At 38.3% G+C, this 16,829-nt stretch overlaps 1 protein-coding gene across 5 annotated transcripts in view; it reads left to right on the top strand.

Annotated features, from left to right (window-relative positions):
* The window catches only part of adgrb3 (adhesion G protein-coupled receptor B3), a 116,303-nt gene that overhangs the window by 40,687 nt on the left and 58,787 nt on the right, over window positions 1-16,829 (top strand). For 3 of the 5 annotated variants that reach the window (XM_031742944.2, XM_031742943.2, XM_039621386.1), the window contains exons 3-5: window positions 8,110-8,220; window positions 10,742-10,903; window positions 16,088-16,252. In XM_031742944.2, coding sequence (XP_031598804.1) covers window positions 8,110-8,220; window positions 10,742-10,903; window positions 16,088-16,252 — 438 coding nt within the window. The remainder of the gene's footprint in view (window positions 1-8,109; window positions 8,221-10,741; window positions 10,904-16,087; window positions 16,253-16,829) is intronic. The other 2 variants (XM_039621387.1, XM_039621388.1) reach the window with 2 other exon arrangements.

Here is a 16,829-nt window from a genome sequence, read left to right as displayed (position 1 = left end):
AATTCTCTGTCTCCCTAAACACTTTATTACAGCCTAAACAGAGAATACAGAAGGACTGCCACCCTTATTTTTAAAAGAAAACTGCACGGAGATGGTAGGAGTTCACCCTTTTCATTTCTCATAAGAAAGGAGAGATTTACTTAATTCATGGTTGTTAATAATACAGAGTTCTGACAAAGAGTTTGTTGTATGTAGTTTGAGGGGTGTTATTTATCCATCTATTTAGAATAAATTCTTATTAATTGCCCATTTTGCCTTAACAAAAGCACAAACACTGCTGTATTTGGTGCTAAAATATAGCAGGATAATCATATGAAAAATAATAAAGCTGGAGCTGTTGGTTATATGGTCTTACTTGAAGAGCTGAATAAGAAGGGCTACATTATAATGTCTCCATGCAACCTGTGGGGACAAACAAAAAGTCAAAAATAAAATTCCTACTAAACGAATTAAGCCTAAATTTTGTATGTGCTTCCTAATAAAATATAACTAGTTATTGGAGACAGGTACAGGCACGCTTGGTTTCAAATCTTGTAATAACTGAGATGGTCTCATGTTTCCAGACTTGGCATCAGAATCCATTAAATGAAAATCCAACTGCGCTGTTGTTATGCTCTGACTTGTCTGAGGACATTTCCGCATCGCTTCTACATCCCTTGTAATTATTTTGGAGAGCGTATTTGGTTTAACATGAGCTTAGCCAATGAGCCAAGACAGGGCATGTTGCAGGCATCTTCCTCATGACTAACTTGCATATGACACAATGTTCCCTGTGCTGATAGATGCAGGGTGGCAGTCTGAAGCAGTGGGTTTTACCACTGCAAAAGGATCCGACGTGATTGGTGCTGTGGAAAAGCTGACAGCATGAATTATGAAAGTCTCATTAGGGCCTGTTGGAAATGATTTATCTTGCTACGAAATATGGTCATCCGACCACATTTGCTTCCATGGTTACAGAGTTCATATTGTGTTTTGCTCATTTAATTTCTTAGGTGTATCATTTTCTGTTTATTAGTGAGGAATTTCCATGAACGGCGAACCATGACTCTATTAAATCGAAGGTCACTACTTGGTATGCCAAGCAAAATGGCTCAGAAAAGGACAAGGTAGGCTCTTTGAAAATTGGCTGCAGTCACAAAGGTGCTAAAAAATGTGTCATGTTTCTCACTTGACAGATGCATTGCTTGGCATGGTGGCGTTGAGCTTGGCAGTGTGTGTGACTGCCAGGTCATCTACTGTGGTTGTACGTTTCTAAACCGATGCCAGGAGTTGCTGCCATAGTTTTTCAATGTCCCTTAGGTGGTGAATTGTAGTAAAGCATATCTCCGTGAATAATTTTGCAAAATTTACAACAGCATATTAAGATCATACCCTGCTGTCAGAATAAATACATAAATACATCTCTTGTTTTGAGGTGACTGGCCAAAACAAGAGAATATTTCATGAAATGCTTGAGACTGGTGTCCCAGATTTGAAAGCCATCAGTATTTCTATACAATTCATATAACCTGACTTCCCTTTCTGAAATGGTTTCATTAGTAATCAGCTTCCATCCTTGTTTCTGTCAGTGCACAGTAGTCCTTTCAGTTGTGTCCCTGCAGCAGCCCCACTTTTAGTCATGGCTAGTTCAACAGTGTCGCTTTTTGAAAAGGCTGGTGATTTTGCAAGTTATAAGCTGCAATCTTGGCATTGCTTTCACTTTAAAATGCTCCATAGGCGGATCTATTTTCTGATAGCACCATGCAGCTGAACTGAAAGAACGACATATGCAGTTACCCACACTGTCAAGCCTTGGTGCATCTTTGCAAAAAAGATAACTTTAAAATGCATGTCTATATTTTATCTTGCTTTATTTCCCCCCTCTTAAGAGGACCAACGTGCAGTCTACTTGCCAGAGGTTGATTTGCAAGCATTAGTTAACAACCACAATAATGCAGACGATGCTTTTTGCCTCATTCTTTTAATATAACTCAGCATTTGGACTGTGGAGTCAGCATATAAACTGTGTGGCTTTTGACGGTATACATGTTTGGATCAGTTGAAGTAATATGAAAACAGAATGCTGATGCCCGTTCCCTGAAGTGTATGGAAAAAGAGGAGGAATGATCTGCTCACGGCACCCAGCAACAGGGCTTCTTGATGCAGTGCTTTGATAACGTCAGAGCTCCATCTAGGTTGCTTTGTGAGGTACTGCTCAATAACCTTGTGATTTAACATTGTGCTGTAAATTATCAATGCAATCTCCACTCATTTGCCTACACATCAGTGATGCAAAATATATCCTCGCTGCTAAGAACAGCCTGCATTCTGAGTGCTTGTCTCACCACACTTGCTCCATTTTTAGGCGACTTCACATGACTTTTCAATGAGGTGCAGTGGCAGTTGCACAGAATTCTAATTTGGCTTCAATCTAAGTCATTAGGAGAGTCAACAGGAAGCAAACAGATGGCAGAAGGAATATGATGGATAATTGTGTGTCTCAGAGGACAATTCGTAATTTGTATCTGATTCCGTGCAACCCCCTCATTTTTTTAATGAAGGACTAATTGAGTTTTTTACATTGGCTCAAGCATATGGTCCCACCAATAGTGAAGGGTTTCTATAATAGTGGTAAGGAGATATCTTGAGGACAACAGAATAAATTTTAAAGACTGTTTCCGGATGGCCTAACATGAGTCAGTTTGGACATGGGAGTCTATTCATGAGCTAAAATATGATGCATCTTCATTACATCATAATCATTGTTATGAGTCATCATCAGTTATCATCACATGTGTTTACTTTTGGACGCTGAAAAGTAGTCTTCCACTGATACTCAGAGAACAAAATGTACTGTCCTGTTTGAGTAAAAATAAAACGTGGGAGCCGAATCTGTACTCTGAATAAATGTATATTTGATGTTTTTATATCATGTTTTTCTTATGTGCTCCACTGTTACACATTATGACTGATTTTCTTGGACTTTTTTGTTGTTTTGTTTGTTTGTTAGAACATTTCTTTCTTTCTTTACTGCAGTATACTCTTTGTTAATCAAAGTTATGTTCCTTTTTTGTACAGAACAATCCATAATCCATCAAAAAAGCCTGTGATCATTTTTCTGCATTGATGTTTATGTTTGAATAACAAAGCAGCGAACGGAGCCTTTAGCACAAATAAGACTTTGTTCAGCTATTAATTACAACACAGCTATTTTAGCACATTTTCATTCTTACCTTTTTTAAAGACAAATGTCTAGGTTTTTAGGATCTTTAAATATATTTCCATTTTAATTCATGACTTGAACATAAGTCCTAAATATCTAAAAATGTACCTACTACCCAGAAATATGACTACATTTGACCAAAATCTGTCAGCCTCAGTAGCATAGCTGTTGAGTAATGGATCAAAGTCAAGCCTGAGCTAGGGAGGTATTTCTCTTCCTAGTCTGTGTGGACCGTTGTCTCTATTTTTTGAGAAATTACACTTTTCAAAGTGCAGCTGTAATGAAGTGCTTCTCATTAAAAGCTGCGTTTGTGACAGTCAGTCAGTCAGGCAGGAATGCATGGAGGGCAGTAAGTGAGGTACCCCTGATAGAAGCTACTCATAGCGACTTTGGAGTAAAGGCTCATTTCATGCAAGGTTAGACACATCAGTCATTGGACATGGGTCTGGCTTTTACTACCTTTCAATGAAATTACACATGGAATGTGTCCACATATTGAAGATGGACCTGGAAACGGAATGTCTACCACTGGACTCTGTGGCTGCCGTGATCACTTTCAGTGTTAAAAATCCACCGTAGGCAGCGAATCAAAGCCGAATGTTGACAAAGGTCATGGACCCAGGGAACTTGTGCTCTCTTTGATAGTGTGCAAAGTCTTTGTTTGTAATGTGTTTTTGATGCAGTCAGTAGTCACACATTAATTAAATCAAGCATGAATATCTTTGTAAATATGCCCACTAATTAAGCTTTAAGCCCCAAAAATCAGGCTCACATAAATAGTTTGCTCTGGGTTGAAAATATAAAAACACCAGGCTATTCTTCTGCTGTAAGCATCATATGTAATAATCTACAGAGGTTACAGTCCTGTGGTGACAAGGTCGGTGCCTGCATGTCCATAATCTGAGCAGACATTTTGTAACATTTTGACCAAATACATATTTCTCATTATTGTTTTGGCTGCTCCACGGTTGTCGTGGCTGGTTCTGCATGCAGCACTGGCTTTTCTAACAGATGCACCTCTGGAAATCTAAGTGGAACAAAGGCGCTATTTTTCCTTCCCTTCCAGAGTGGCCACACATATCTCGCAGTAAGATCAACTTACAAAGCAGCATGACTCGCGAGACTAGCCACTCAATCATTTCAGCTCCTTAAAGTTGAGAGGAAGGTACTTTTGCTCAAAAAAGCCTAATCTGATTCTCAACCTCTTTATTACTCACCTGATTTGTTGATAATCCCAGACGGGCAAGCAAAATGGCTGCCATTATAAACTGATGGCACAGCATGGTAATAGAATGCAACCTTTGCTTGCACCTTTTTAAAGGATCCGTTTTTTTGGGGTGGGGGGGGTTTGCACTTACTGAAAATAATTGCAGGTTTGATGCTGCATTACTGAATGGAATGCTAATCCTGCTTCTTCGTTTAGCAAATTAGGAGCTTTTAAAAATGTAAAATGCAAGAAGAGTGTATGCATTAATTTGTCTGAGGCTTTGTGTATGGATTTGATAAGAACTGTTGATAGATAGATAGCATTCCTTCAGTTATCAGTACTTTTATGCATTAACTATAAACCAAACATACTAAAAAAAAAAGTAGTTAAGGTCTACATTTGCCACGGCCCTGGCCCCATGTTAAAATGTTGTAGACAGAAATAAGTAAAATGTGGTTATTACTGATTTATTCACCAAGGACTTTGAAGCAAATGGACTGCCTTTTAAGCCAAAGGAATTCCACAAGACCTCCACAAAAAAATGTTGCCTATTTCTGGAAAGCAACCCCAGAATTTCTCATTCTGAAATTAGGCTAATAGGCACCAAAGTAGTTGTAACGCCGTAATATTGAGTTTCTTGTCCAACAGTTGCATGCTTTGCCAGTGAAGCATTACACCGAGGTTATGTGCAAGATAAACTAAGTGAACGAATCAGTCACTGCAGGGTAGCAAAGAAAGGTAACAGTGATGGATTTCTCTAAATGGCATTGTCTTTCCTTTGTTGCTGAAGCATGATGGATATCAACAATAAGTATGCTCTTTAGTCCTGACTGAGAGAGAGACATCTCATAAATCTTAAACTTAATTTTCTTTCAAGCACACATTTAAAAGTTCTGAATACTGGACCAAACTTCAAAATAATTCTGTCTAAAACGGAGGAAATGTTTGCAAGTAATGACATGCTAAATACATCAACTGCGCTTTCTGCCTTGTAACACAGTGAAGACACATTGTTTTGGGGTGTCTTTGACAAATGACAACAGCCTATCCCTCCAGTTATTAAAATTCTGGTTTGTCTCTCATATTTATCGTTACATGGCTACAGGCTTGAATACAATCCAGAGTAGTTCAATTATACCTTATTTCCCTGTACTTTTCTGGTGTCATGTTTTGACATCTTGCTTCTTTTTTTTAATATAAATTCTACCTCAGGCTGTCTAAACACAACATTAGGATTAACATCTTGGCTTTGTGGCATCAAAAGAGGCTCCAATCTCACGGACTTAAAACTGAGATGTCTTCTGCGCTAAATCAGCCAGCGCTAATTTGTGTACCAACAGGTTGAGCCTTTTTAATAGCTGCCTGTCCAGACTGATTTAGAAATAATCACTCAAATATCAGTCACAAAATGATGAATCTGTGACTACGAAGGAAGACTTGTATTTAAAAATGTGTTAAAAATGTGTGTACTTGCGCTGTAATAATTGCCATCCAAATATCTTACTGACACCACTCTTAATGACATGCTGCAGCGCCTTTGTTGCACTGTTGATCATCAGCTGCTGATTAGGTGTGACTGGCTGCAAGGCTAATATCACCGCTGAGTTGATCAATGTTTTGCAAAGGCACATAATCAACACCATGAAAAAGTATGATAATCATCGATGATTCCTGAAGCCAGCGATGTTGATTGGTATCTAAAAATGACAATACAGAATGTCACAGCCCCTGACACCATATGTCCTTTTTGATACCTGAACTGACACCAAGGTCATTATGTTTTGCACCTTTTTGTTTTTTAATCATTGCTTGCACTGAATGCCACTGAAATGGATACTCATTCAAAAAGACACATCACTTTAAGAGCACCCAGCTAGCCCCACTGAGCCAAGTGGCAAGCGAGTTTTACTGTATGCCGTCGTGTAGCTTTTAGTGTTTTCTTCCATTTGTATGAAATAATTAAAAAGCAGCCCGCACTGTTATTTTTAAAATTTCCCACAAAGAAGCAGGCATTCAGACTGACTAAATCAGACAGGCCTTTTATTCTGCCAAATGAGGAATTAGTTTATGATTCAAGACACCACAGGGTAGAGCATGAAACACTGTAAAGCAATAACATGTCAGAGTATCTGCAGCAGTTAGCCTTACACGGCTGAACGTTAGATGAACTGCCTGCTGTTTGTCCAATCATCAGTGTACCTGCTCATTCTTTGTACGACAAAGAGTTCACACTGTGCTTTCTACCTAATTTCAGCAAAACAGATGTGGACATGATCAAATCAGACTGAAAGACCTTTGAACAAGCCTCTAAAGCGTGTTACTTTGTGCAGTCACGGTCCTGAAGATCCCAATCAGCATCAAAAGGCTGCGATGTTTGTTTCTACCTGGCGGCTTTCCCTCCTTTCATTGTACCCTCTTAATATTCGAATTTTTTATGAGAGCACAAACACAGTTTCCTTGATGCTATACTGGGTAGTGATGTTGTTTGAATCTAGCTGCCCTGATTTCTTTATTTATTTTTCTTAATCCAATCATGGAACATGTTTGTTGATGTGATTTGGTTAATGCCAACAGTCTGATGCGCGGATTAGACAACTGTCTTTTCTGTACTCAAGTGATTTACCGTATAATTAGTCATAACATTTCTAACTTTCTGTGTAACGTGATCAGATCAGATGACAGATTTCTCCCTCTATGGCTCACTTTGAGGGAGGTCAGTCTTTCGAGGCTTTCGGCTTGGTGCTGGGATTTAGGAAAATGAGGCTACAAACTCTATTAGGAGAGATCATTTAAGCACTCCTATCAATGGCTGATGCACTGTATTGTCTAATGTACTAACATAAGTTATGTGTAAATCTGTTGTTAATGCATCACCTGCATTGCCTATTTGCGAATGATAAAATCACCTCATTAGGCTCACACTGCCATAAGTAATGCTAGATTTTAATTAAAAACAGTTCAAAAACAATTTGCATGAGCTATTTACAGTATGATACATCTGCTTAAAAGAGCTGATGCAAATTCCTTTCTAATTGCAATATTTCTAGCATCACTTTTCTCGGTGTCGCTTGAAAACACTGTACTCATTGTCTCTTTGTTCCTTTATGGGAAGCAAAGAGGGCATGCATTGTAATGAATACAGCTCAGAATACATTTGTCTAAGCCTCTCAGTCTCCTGGACTTGCCCGACCAAAAAGAAATCACACAAAGATGACAAAGTGTTGAGGAAACCGTGGATCAATAGCATGTTATGTCCATGACCCCCCCTCCTCTGTGGCTTTCTGATGGCTTACACATTTTTACTTTCATTTATTTTTCTTTTCTTTTTTGGGATGTGCAGGAGGGTGGGAGGGAGGGAGGGAGGGAGGGAGGGAGCTGGTCTAACGAAGTGTTAGTCTTTAAAAACAAACAAACAAACAACAACAAGAAAAAACAATGTGAGTTTATCTGCATGTTTGCTATGTGTCTACGCTGTGCTTTCAAGCTCAATTAATACTTCCAACTCACCCGTATAAATTCGTTGCATTGTTCTATGCCATAGAGAAAAGGACAAATTAAATACAACCTTGTGTGGTCTTTGTTTCTAGCCATGTACTGCAGTTGCTTCAAACATCCTGAAAACAGTATGTAATAAGCTTTTTGTTCTCAGAACATCATGTTTAAGCCTAGCTTTCATATGAACCTCTATTCTGTCCCATAGAATATGGAATGATCGGAGAGCATACAGTAAAAAGTCAGCGGCCAAGATCAGTTCATGACACAAAGGCCCTGCAGGAGCAAGCTGAATCTGCTAAATTTATGGCACAAACTGGTAATACAATAGTTATGTTTCTTGACTTTATTTTGTTAACTAAACTTAATTTCATCATGCATGCTCTCTCTTGTACTGCACCTTTTAAGTGGAAATGTTTTGCATTATTATTTTTCCTACTCATTCTCTATTGCTACATATGGACGAGGAAGAAAATTTCCCATTTCTCTAGGAGTATTTACTTTGAATATAGGACATAATTGGGTTTTGTGGGTCTGTTTGTTTTATTGTCACATAGTGAGTTGGCGAGTGGATTACTCATACAGTATATTCGGGGAACATTAATTAAACAGCAGTTTAAAACTAAGGCCCAGATGTAGTTAATTATTTCCTCCAAGGCGTGATAAATTAAATGTCATTCGATGAAAAAACCCACCCCTTCAGCCAAATATGAAACACATACTTGGCAAAAGTTGAACTGATAGATGTTGCCCTTAGAGATAAAATGAACCTGTGTGGTTTCAGCAAGTGTAGCGAATTCAAAACTTAAATGATCTAAATTCATTATGGCTTTTATGATCCACCATTTTTGGCATTTTTTTTTTTTTTAATAAAATCAGAAAGTAGTAAAACAAGTTAGGTACAAATCCAAGCAAAATCTTTATTTTGCTTTCATTATTTTTTTAAGTATCTTTTGCTTTAATATAGCTAGACAACATTTGTTTTTAGTGGGTGGGTTTAGTTGTAGCTACTATTAAGTTTTTGGTTTTTTTATTTTAAGTTTTGGGAAATGTTTTATTTTTTTCATGTGTTGTTTCATTTAAATTGCTGTCATTGTTTAAAAACTCCTTTCCTTTCATTGTCATTTTAATTTATGACGCACTGTACATGCATACGCACCACTACTAACATATACTCATTAACATCTCTTCATTTTCCCCACGCTGTAGGTACGTTGTTTCCCTGTCGAGTTGCATCCGCTGTGCTTTTCTGTTTTCTCATTCTCACACAATTTACTCTCCCTGTACTGCCTCATTTAACAAATTGATCCACCTCTCAGTCTATTTTATGATCTACAAAATTAAGGGCAGGGTTAAGACCCCTATTTGGCTGAATCTATGTGTCCTTGTTACAACATGCTGTGAAACTACTTTAAATTCTGATATGATTTGATGACTTTCAATGACATAAATGTATTCAGAGCTGAAATTGAAAATATTTCGCTTTGTATTGAATTATCCCTCCAATGCATAAAGCCTCAAAGAAAATGAATTCTTCACCTGGATTTTAACATAATCGTAGAGCAATTATTCGGTGACTACACTCATGTGGGAATTTTATTGTCCACTCACTTGTCACCAAATTATTTATTCTTTTTTTTTTCATTCTGGCTATCGTGGCTTTGGAAATCACCCCACTGCCTCATCATACTATGCAGCTTTATTTAGCATCTCATGGCTTTTTGGGGGTACCTTTTGTACCATTAAAATTGAAAGGCTCAATGCGGTTTCTTCCTTTTTATCCTTTAAGTTAACTCAAGACATCTCGAAGTTAATGTAACAGCTATGGTCCTTTACCTCGCTAATCTGCTATACTTTCTGCTACGTATGATGATTTAATGATGATAAGTCTGCACGCAGAGTTAAGCAACTGCAAATTCTCCCTATAGATTTATAGGCCTAGCCCATAAAGACAGACTCACATTCACATCCTGTGGCTTAAATACCACAGATTACACGTCCTTCTGGGCATCCACAGTTGAAATTTAAGTGTACGGAAAACCTTCTGCTTTGAGCCACTCATGAAAATGGCTGTGATCTGCTGAATAAAATCAGCTAACTTTCTCATTTTCCTCCATCCCTGATTAGAAAAGTAATTTATTTTTTTTAAGCCATTGTCTAAAACACGGAATTTGCTCCAATGTTGTCAAGGAAACTAGATAGCTTGCTGCAGTGCAAGGAAATCCACATTTAAGACCCCTTTCTGAACTAACACCCATTAAATTCCATTTTTATTTTCTCAGATGTTGTCTTTTCTTGCATGCTACCATGAAATTTTGTTTTTTGCTTATAGCGATTTTACTTTTTTAAACATAATATTGAGTTCCACTGAAATGCATGATCTTCTTTTTTTCAATGAATTGAAAGCGATAGATGTAACCCTAGTGTCTACTGTTCATTTTTTCCAACCATAGCTGTACCTTTTCTGTGATCTTTGCATGAATTTGGTGTAAAAAGGCAGATTAATATACAAATTACTCCTACACTGGAGAGCCATTTGTTAATGCTACTACTCCCAGTGACTGCAGCCACAGAAACACTTTTATGCTGCCTGCAAATGGAATCACGAGTCAAAAGAATTAAGCTGCCAATTCAGTATTCATCAAAGATCACATAAAGGTAGAATAGACTGTATGCTAAATTTCTTCTTTAGGACCTCACCCCACCCCGACGTTACTCATGTTGGCTCCTCCCTCTTTTACTCAAACCTGCCCACATTGCCCCACCCTGCCCAGTATAAGCGGTATAAGCCCCAGGACCATATTACTGCATTTAACTAGTGTCACCCTTCTCCCACACAGGTGAATCAGGTGCAGAGGAGTGGTCCCAGTGGAGCTCATGCTCTGTAACATGCGGTCAAGGGTCGCAGGTGCGAACAAGAACATGTGTCTCACCATACGGAACACACTGCAGCGGCCCTTTAAGAGAATCAAGGGTTTGCAATAACACTGCCCCTTGTCCAGGTAGTGTTAGCCGCAGATTCTTGAATATTAATGTTTTGCACCTTTGTTGTTGATATGGGAGGAAATGTGTTGTTCTGTTTTAACAAATTTCTGAATGTGTCTATATTTACGAATGTATGCAGTAATAATATAATGAATCTAATGCTTTGTTTCTTTGATGTTATTTTGTGAATGTTGTTTTTCTTTTTTCATTATCACTTTTGTGTTTTCCATTTCATATAACTGTGAATCAATTCATCAGCATTGAAATGGTTTAATGACATGTGGATCCACATGGAGCCCGGGGAGCTGTAGATACTGATATATCGTCAGCTTCATTTTCTTGAAGGTCAACTGTGCATTTTAAAATAGCTTTCTTCAAACACCCTTTAAGGCATTTCTTCCTCAATCCATGATGGCATGGCAGATGAGTCACTGGCAGTCAGGTATCAGCATCAGATTCTTTGCTGGCTGGTGATTGCAGCATGAAAATGTTTGTCAGAATGAATCTGGTAGAACAGCGTGTCACAAGTAACCCCTGTCAATTTTTAATTTTTTTTTCTCTTTTTTTACTGCCACAAATAAGTTGATTTAGTGTTCGGGTTTAGTCAAAATATTTGATGGCGATCATAAACACAGTGCATCCGAGACCGCAAACTCCTAAGTAATTATGGCCGATCAAAAACACTGCAAGCTGCATCCTCTGACATTCTGATTAGTGATGTATTATATCCTATTTTAGATAGAGTCTGTCTAAGTGGGGAGTTGGTGGTTTTCAAAAGGGTCATTCCTTTAGTGCGCGTCAACACTGAGAGACAGAAAGAGAATGAGTCATCATTATAAAAGAGCATCATTTCAGCCCTGATGTGACTCCTCAATGCCCAGTATTATTCAGTTCAGACAGCATAAACCCTGCTGAATTATCACTGTGGTTCCAAAACTTTTTTCAAATAACAATGGAGAAAATCACCATAGAACTGTGCCTTGACACTTAGGGGAAAGTAAAGCAATTACAAATTAAAATGTTTAAAAGAGCAACAAGATAGAGATTCTAATTTGCTCACTTGTTTAATGGGTTTTTAGTTTAGACCATATCAATGCACTCCTGCTGTGTTGTTAAATTGCTCTGTCTATAATACTTGAAAGATGAGGGATTTGCTGTTCTCTGACTTATACTTGAAATCTACCACTAGGATCAAAGAAGTTGTTTTACCGGGTCATCCTTAAAATACTTACATAGCACTAACTATACTTAGTTACTGTAGCAAACTGCTACAAAGAACTCCAGCCTGGCATGGGGCCACATGAAACACTGAGTATACATCTAATATTCTGTAAGGCAGACATATCGATTAGCTTTCTTCGCTCTCTGTGCTATGCCAAGCTTAGAAGAACACCTCCAAAATACATTATGCCTAAAGACACATCACTTCCAGTCAAAAGAAACCTTACCTTATAGTTGCCATGACTGAAAACAGCAACATCGTCTTTAAACGGCGTCCTGAGCTCTGCATCTTGAGATCAAGCATGCTGTTAGAAATCCTGGGCCTACATAAATTGTGATGCCATACACAACATGATGGAATATGCCAAAATACAGCAACACATCTGCTGTATGAAATATCCCCTGGGTTGTAAAATGCTAGTCCTTTCACAAGCCAAGCAACAAAAACCCATGGCATTTTTCTGTTGAATCTTATTCACTTTATTCTTAGTAGCACAGTCCACAGGAATTCTGATATCTGACACTTCTTCAGTTCAGGGTTTTCTACAGCACTAAAATTCAGTGCATATTTAAGGTTACTGTTAGATTCTTAAACTGTAACACACAATAAGATATTTATCAGAATAACATTTTTCCTTACATATAAGATAAAACCAGGAGAAGAGCACATATGTCTAAAATCTGATGCCATCCTGTCTAATAAAAGTTGGCATCCTCTGTTTTTGTAAAGACTAATATTATTTCTCTCGTCACCATCAGACATTTCACAATGTGAGGTTTGGTAAAAATCATAAAGCGCTATACCTTTGACATTAAACCCCTCAGGCTTTCTGTTACTTAAGTTCAGTTAGCCGGCAAGCTTTGCAATGTAAATCCACAGGAAGGCTCTTTGATGCCATCCCTTTGAACACGAGAAGGAAGCATAAACTGTGCTAGCTATCTGCATTGCTATGAAGTGTCACCCAAGGTAACAGGTTTATCTTCTTTTTTTCTTTTTTTGTGTTGTCAATTTTTTTAGGCAGGATTATATTCTAAGTAAAGCTAGCTACATCATCAGGTCGGGGTTAATAATTTAAAGTTAGGTTGCTTAATGCTGCTCATACACTCCATAGCTGTAGCTAGCTGCTAGGTTTCCTGGTTTGGTTTGCAGGATATATTCACCTATGCTTAGCATGGGCATTGAGGACAATTACAATGGAATAAAAAATGAAGTGTGTAAAAATAGAAAAATAAGTAGGAGAATAAGTAAAACACAGGTCAAAAACCTACACTTTAGAATCAGTTCAAATATGTCAAGATTTTACATGCATGATAATATATAAAATCTTGTTTAGACATTTTGGTTGACAGGTCTTTTTCTATGAAAAAACCCTCTGAATTTAACTGAATTACCGTGTGACAGATGCAAATCTACTCCACTACAGAAGCATTGATTGGGTTATCTGAAGCTACTTCAAACCACTCTGTATCAAAACAGAAGGCACTCAGACCCAAAATAATAAATACTGTATGGTGACTACAGTTGGGTAAAAGGAGCTAGCTAGCAAGTTAAAAAGGTTAAACTTCACTGGAAAACAATGAGAAGGCCACCTAAATCCCAGCTTACCTCAAATTAATGAAAACATTCTTGGCAAATGCAGTGGCTTTGTCCATCATCTTGTAGTGGTCCAGGAATTTCACCTCTAGCAGACCAATAGCATTGCTCATGGACATCCCTGTAAATCATGGCTGCAGTTCAGAGAAAAAGCACACAAAGGGACAGAATCCTATTCCATCTTTGCTAGCTGTGGTGACTGCAAGCTTTGAACTCGAATATTTCAAAGTAAAGGCTTCAGTCACCATGGGCCACTTAGCTAAGAGCATCAAAGTAGCGCCTAGAGGCACGGGCTGGGACAGACGGTAGCTTGCCTCATGGCGGACCATAGGCTTGATCCCAAGATCCAACTACTCTACAACTGATCCTGAGATCTAAAAATTTGTACTGCGGGGACTTTAAGCTTCTGCACAAGCTGTAGACAGCGACCCTTCTGAAGAGGATTTATCAAGCCCCAGCGGCCACTGTACAGTAGTCAAACATACATTACTAAGGTCTTAAGTCCTGTTTGTAGTCAAAAGATGATAAGACCACCAGATATGCTGCGTTTACAATAAACTTCTATTAATTGTGCGCATGCTTATTTGCAAGTGCAAGACATGAGGAATTCCTCCCAGACTTCTGAAAATGTAGAGCCTAATCACGGCCGCAGCACCGTCCATCTACTGCAGGTCTCTGTTTAACATTTGCTTATTTAAAACATTGGAAGACACACTGAAGCTGAACGCTCATTTTCAATAGCCATCAGAGCTCACCAGAGCCTATACTCCGATGTCATATAGTATTATTATTTAATACTATGATTTACTCTTAAAAGTGGCCACCTTTCCATTTCTCTCATGCAGAAAATAATCAAGTTAAGTAAGGGTGATATATTAAAGCATAAGTATAAGTTTGAAGATTTATATATAAAACAGACATTGACTTTTCCCATTCAGGCAATGGGAAATTCCTTTCTTTGAGTTATTCTATTTCCTTTCAGTAAGAGCATACTTTTGGTAACAAACACAGTTTCAGTATTTTCTGGGTTTTATGCAATCCACTTAAAGTTAATGCTGGGCCTTAACTCTGTCAGTAAATGTACTTCAGTGCTGGCATCAAGCTGCCAACAGTTGCATCAGAAACTAATATCAGGGGTTAAACTTTTACATTTTGAAAGCAGTGTGTTCATCACTCCATATCTCTGTGTACATTTAGGAGTACTGCCAAGACAAGACAGGAGGTGTCTTACTTCTGTCTGCCTCTCAGATTTCCACATTTCCCTCTCCAAAGTAAAACTATGAGCCAATAGCAAATATTCTCCGCAGTTCTATGAAGACTCACCATCTGTCAACTAGAACCCAGTTAAGCTTACACACAAACCAAGATGCCAGAGGAATGCTGCCTTTTGCCAGCTATTGTTTAAAATTAATTGAAAAAAAAAGCAATGATAGTTTAAAAGTTGCACTTTTGTCAAGAAACATTGTGATACATTAGAAATATCTATATTCATATGTGTGTTGAAAATCCGTGATCTGATATGAGCTCCAGCTGAGAAAAAGATGATAATTTTTTCAGAAGCATGTTTCAGTGGAATAAATTATCTGAATAGATAGATTGGAGGATATTAGAGTATTCGTTTATGTCAAACTCACGGTTGACGTTGAATGCTAGATAGATAATCTCACTGATGTTGGCTTTAATGAGCAGCGGTGACAAAATGTTGTTCAAAAACAACATGCCACAGATTTATAATTCAAAAGGAAACAACATAACCTCTGCAACATATATCATAATGTTCAATACATTTTCTTTTGGATTTATCCGTCTTTCCTGATATGTAGTCTAAATATTGCACACTTACTCGGACTGGAAGCAGGCTATAGATTGTCTGTTTTGTGTATAACCATGATCAGTATGTTAGTGTAATGACAGCTTTCCAGAACCATTGTCAGCCCACATTATCTTGAAGGTCCCCTGCTATTAGATTCTCAGTCAACCAAGAAGATTCAACAGACTGTGACATTGTTAGACCTGCTGTTCCTGATGGTTACCTTGGTGTAGATAGTCTGGACTCTTATTGTTGCTGTTCTGCACGTTGAAACTCCCTTGTCAGAGATTGACATTTTTATTGTGTTCTATCTGTGCTACTGTATGACGCGTTGTTAGAGGAGCAGCATTTGCTGTTATTGTGATAAATGTTTGGAGGAGACTGCAGCTTATGGCTGAGCTAGAGAGTAGCCCCCACAATGTCTGTGTGCTCTGTTTTACTTACATTACTCTGTTGTTAATTCTTTTGATTGATTTTGTTTCATTTATGGCTCAGCGCAGTTTGGTGAGGCCTTTGTTTATGCTGTATCAGAGACAGAGACAGTGATTAGGCCTGACGCCTTTTCTGTGCCCGCAGTACACGGTGTGTGGGAGGAGTGGTCACCGTGGAGCCTGTGCTCATTCACATGTGGCAGAGGTCACCGCACTAGGACTAGGATGTGCTCTCCTCCCCAGCATGGAGGCAGGGCTTGTGATGGACCTGAGACCCAGACTAAACTTTGCAACATAGCCCTTTGCCCAGGTATCATCTGTCTGCTCTCTTAATCTGTTAGAAATCATTTTATTAACAGTTATGAGTAAAGCATGGACTCATTTTAAAAGATCAGTTCTGTAAAATGCAATACACCTTACATATATTAGTCAATGCAATATTTTAAAGGTAAGTAAAAAAAGAAAAGGGAATGGATGCAGACTCTGAGCTTACACAATAAAGCGGTTTAGGTAACCCTGTTGAGAGGAATACTGTAATACTGACGTCGAAATCACTTACTCGCAGTTGCCTGTGAATGGTAAGCAGATTAGTGATGATGAGTTTCTCCACACAGTAAATGTTAGCTTTGCTGTCCTAGCAGACTCAGTGAAAACCACTCAATTTCAGATGCTTTCCCTCTTCCCTGACAAGAAGGTAGCGGCACCGTGTGTTTTGGACCTCTTAATAATATGAATCTTAATCTGAAGCTACTCTTCCAATATCTGTTTTTTTTATGTCTTATTCTCTTTCGTCTCTGACTTTATTGGGAAATTCTAGTTGAAAAAACAAACAAAAAACAAAGCAGACACCCGACTGCAAGTCTGAGTCTCCAAATTTGACAAGTTGC

The sequence above is a fragment of the Oreochromis aureus genome, linkage group 13 (genome assembly GCF_013358895.1).
Source record: "Oreochromis aureus strain Israel breed Guangdong linkage group 13, ZZ_aureus, whole genome shotgun sequence".
In the NCBI taxonomy this organism is placed as follows: domain Eukaryota; kingdom Metazoa; phylum Chordata; class Actinopteri; order Cichliformes; family Cichlidae; genus Oreochromis; species Oreochromis aureus.
This window is presented reverse-complemented; position numbering and strand designations above follow the sequence as displayed.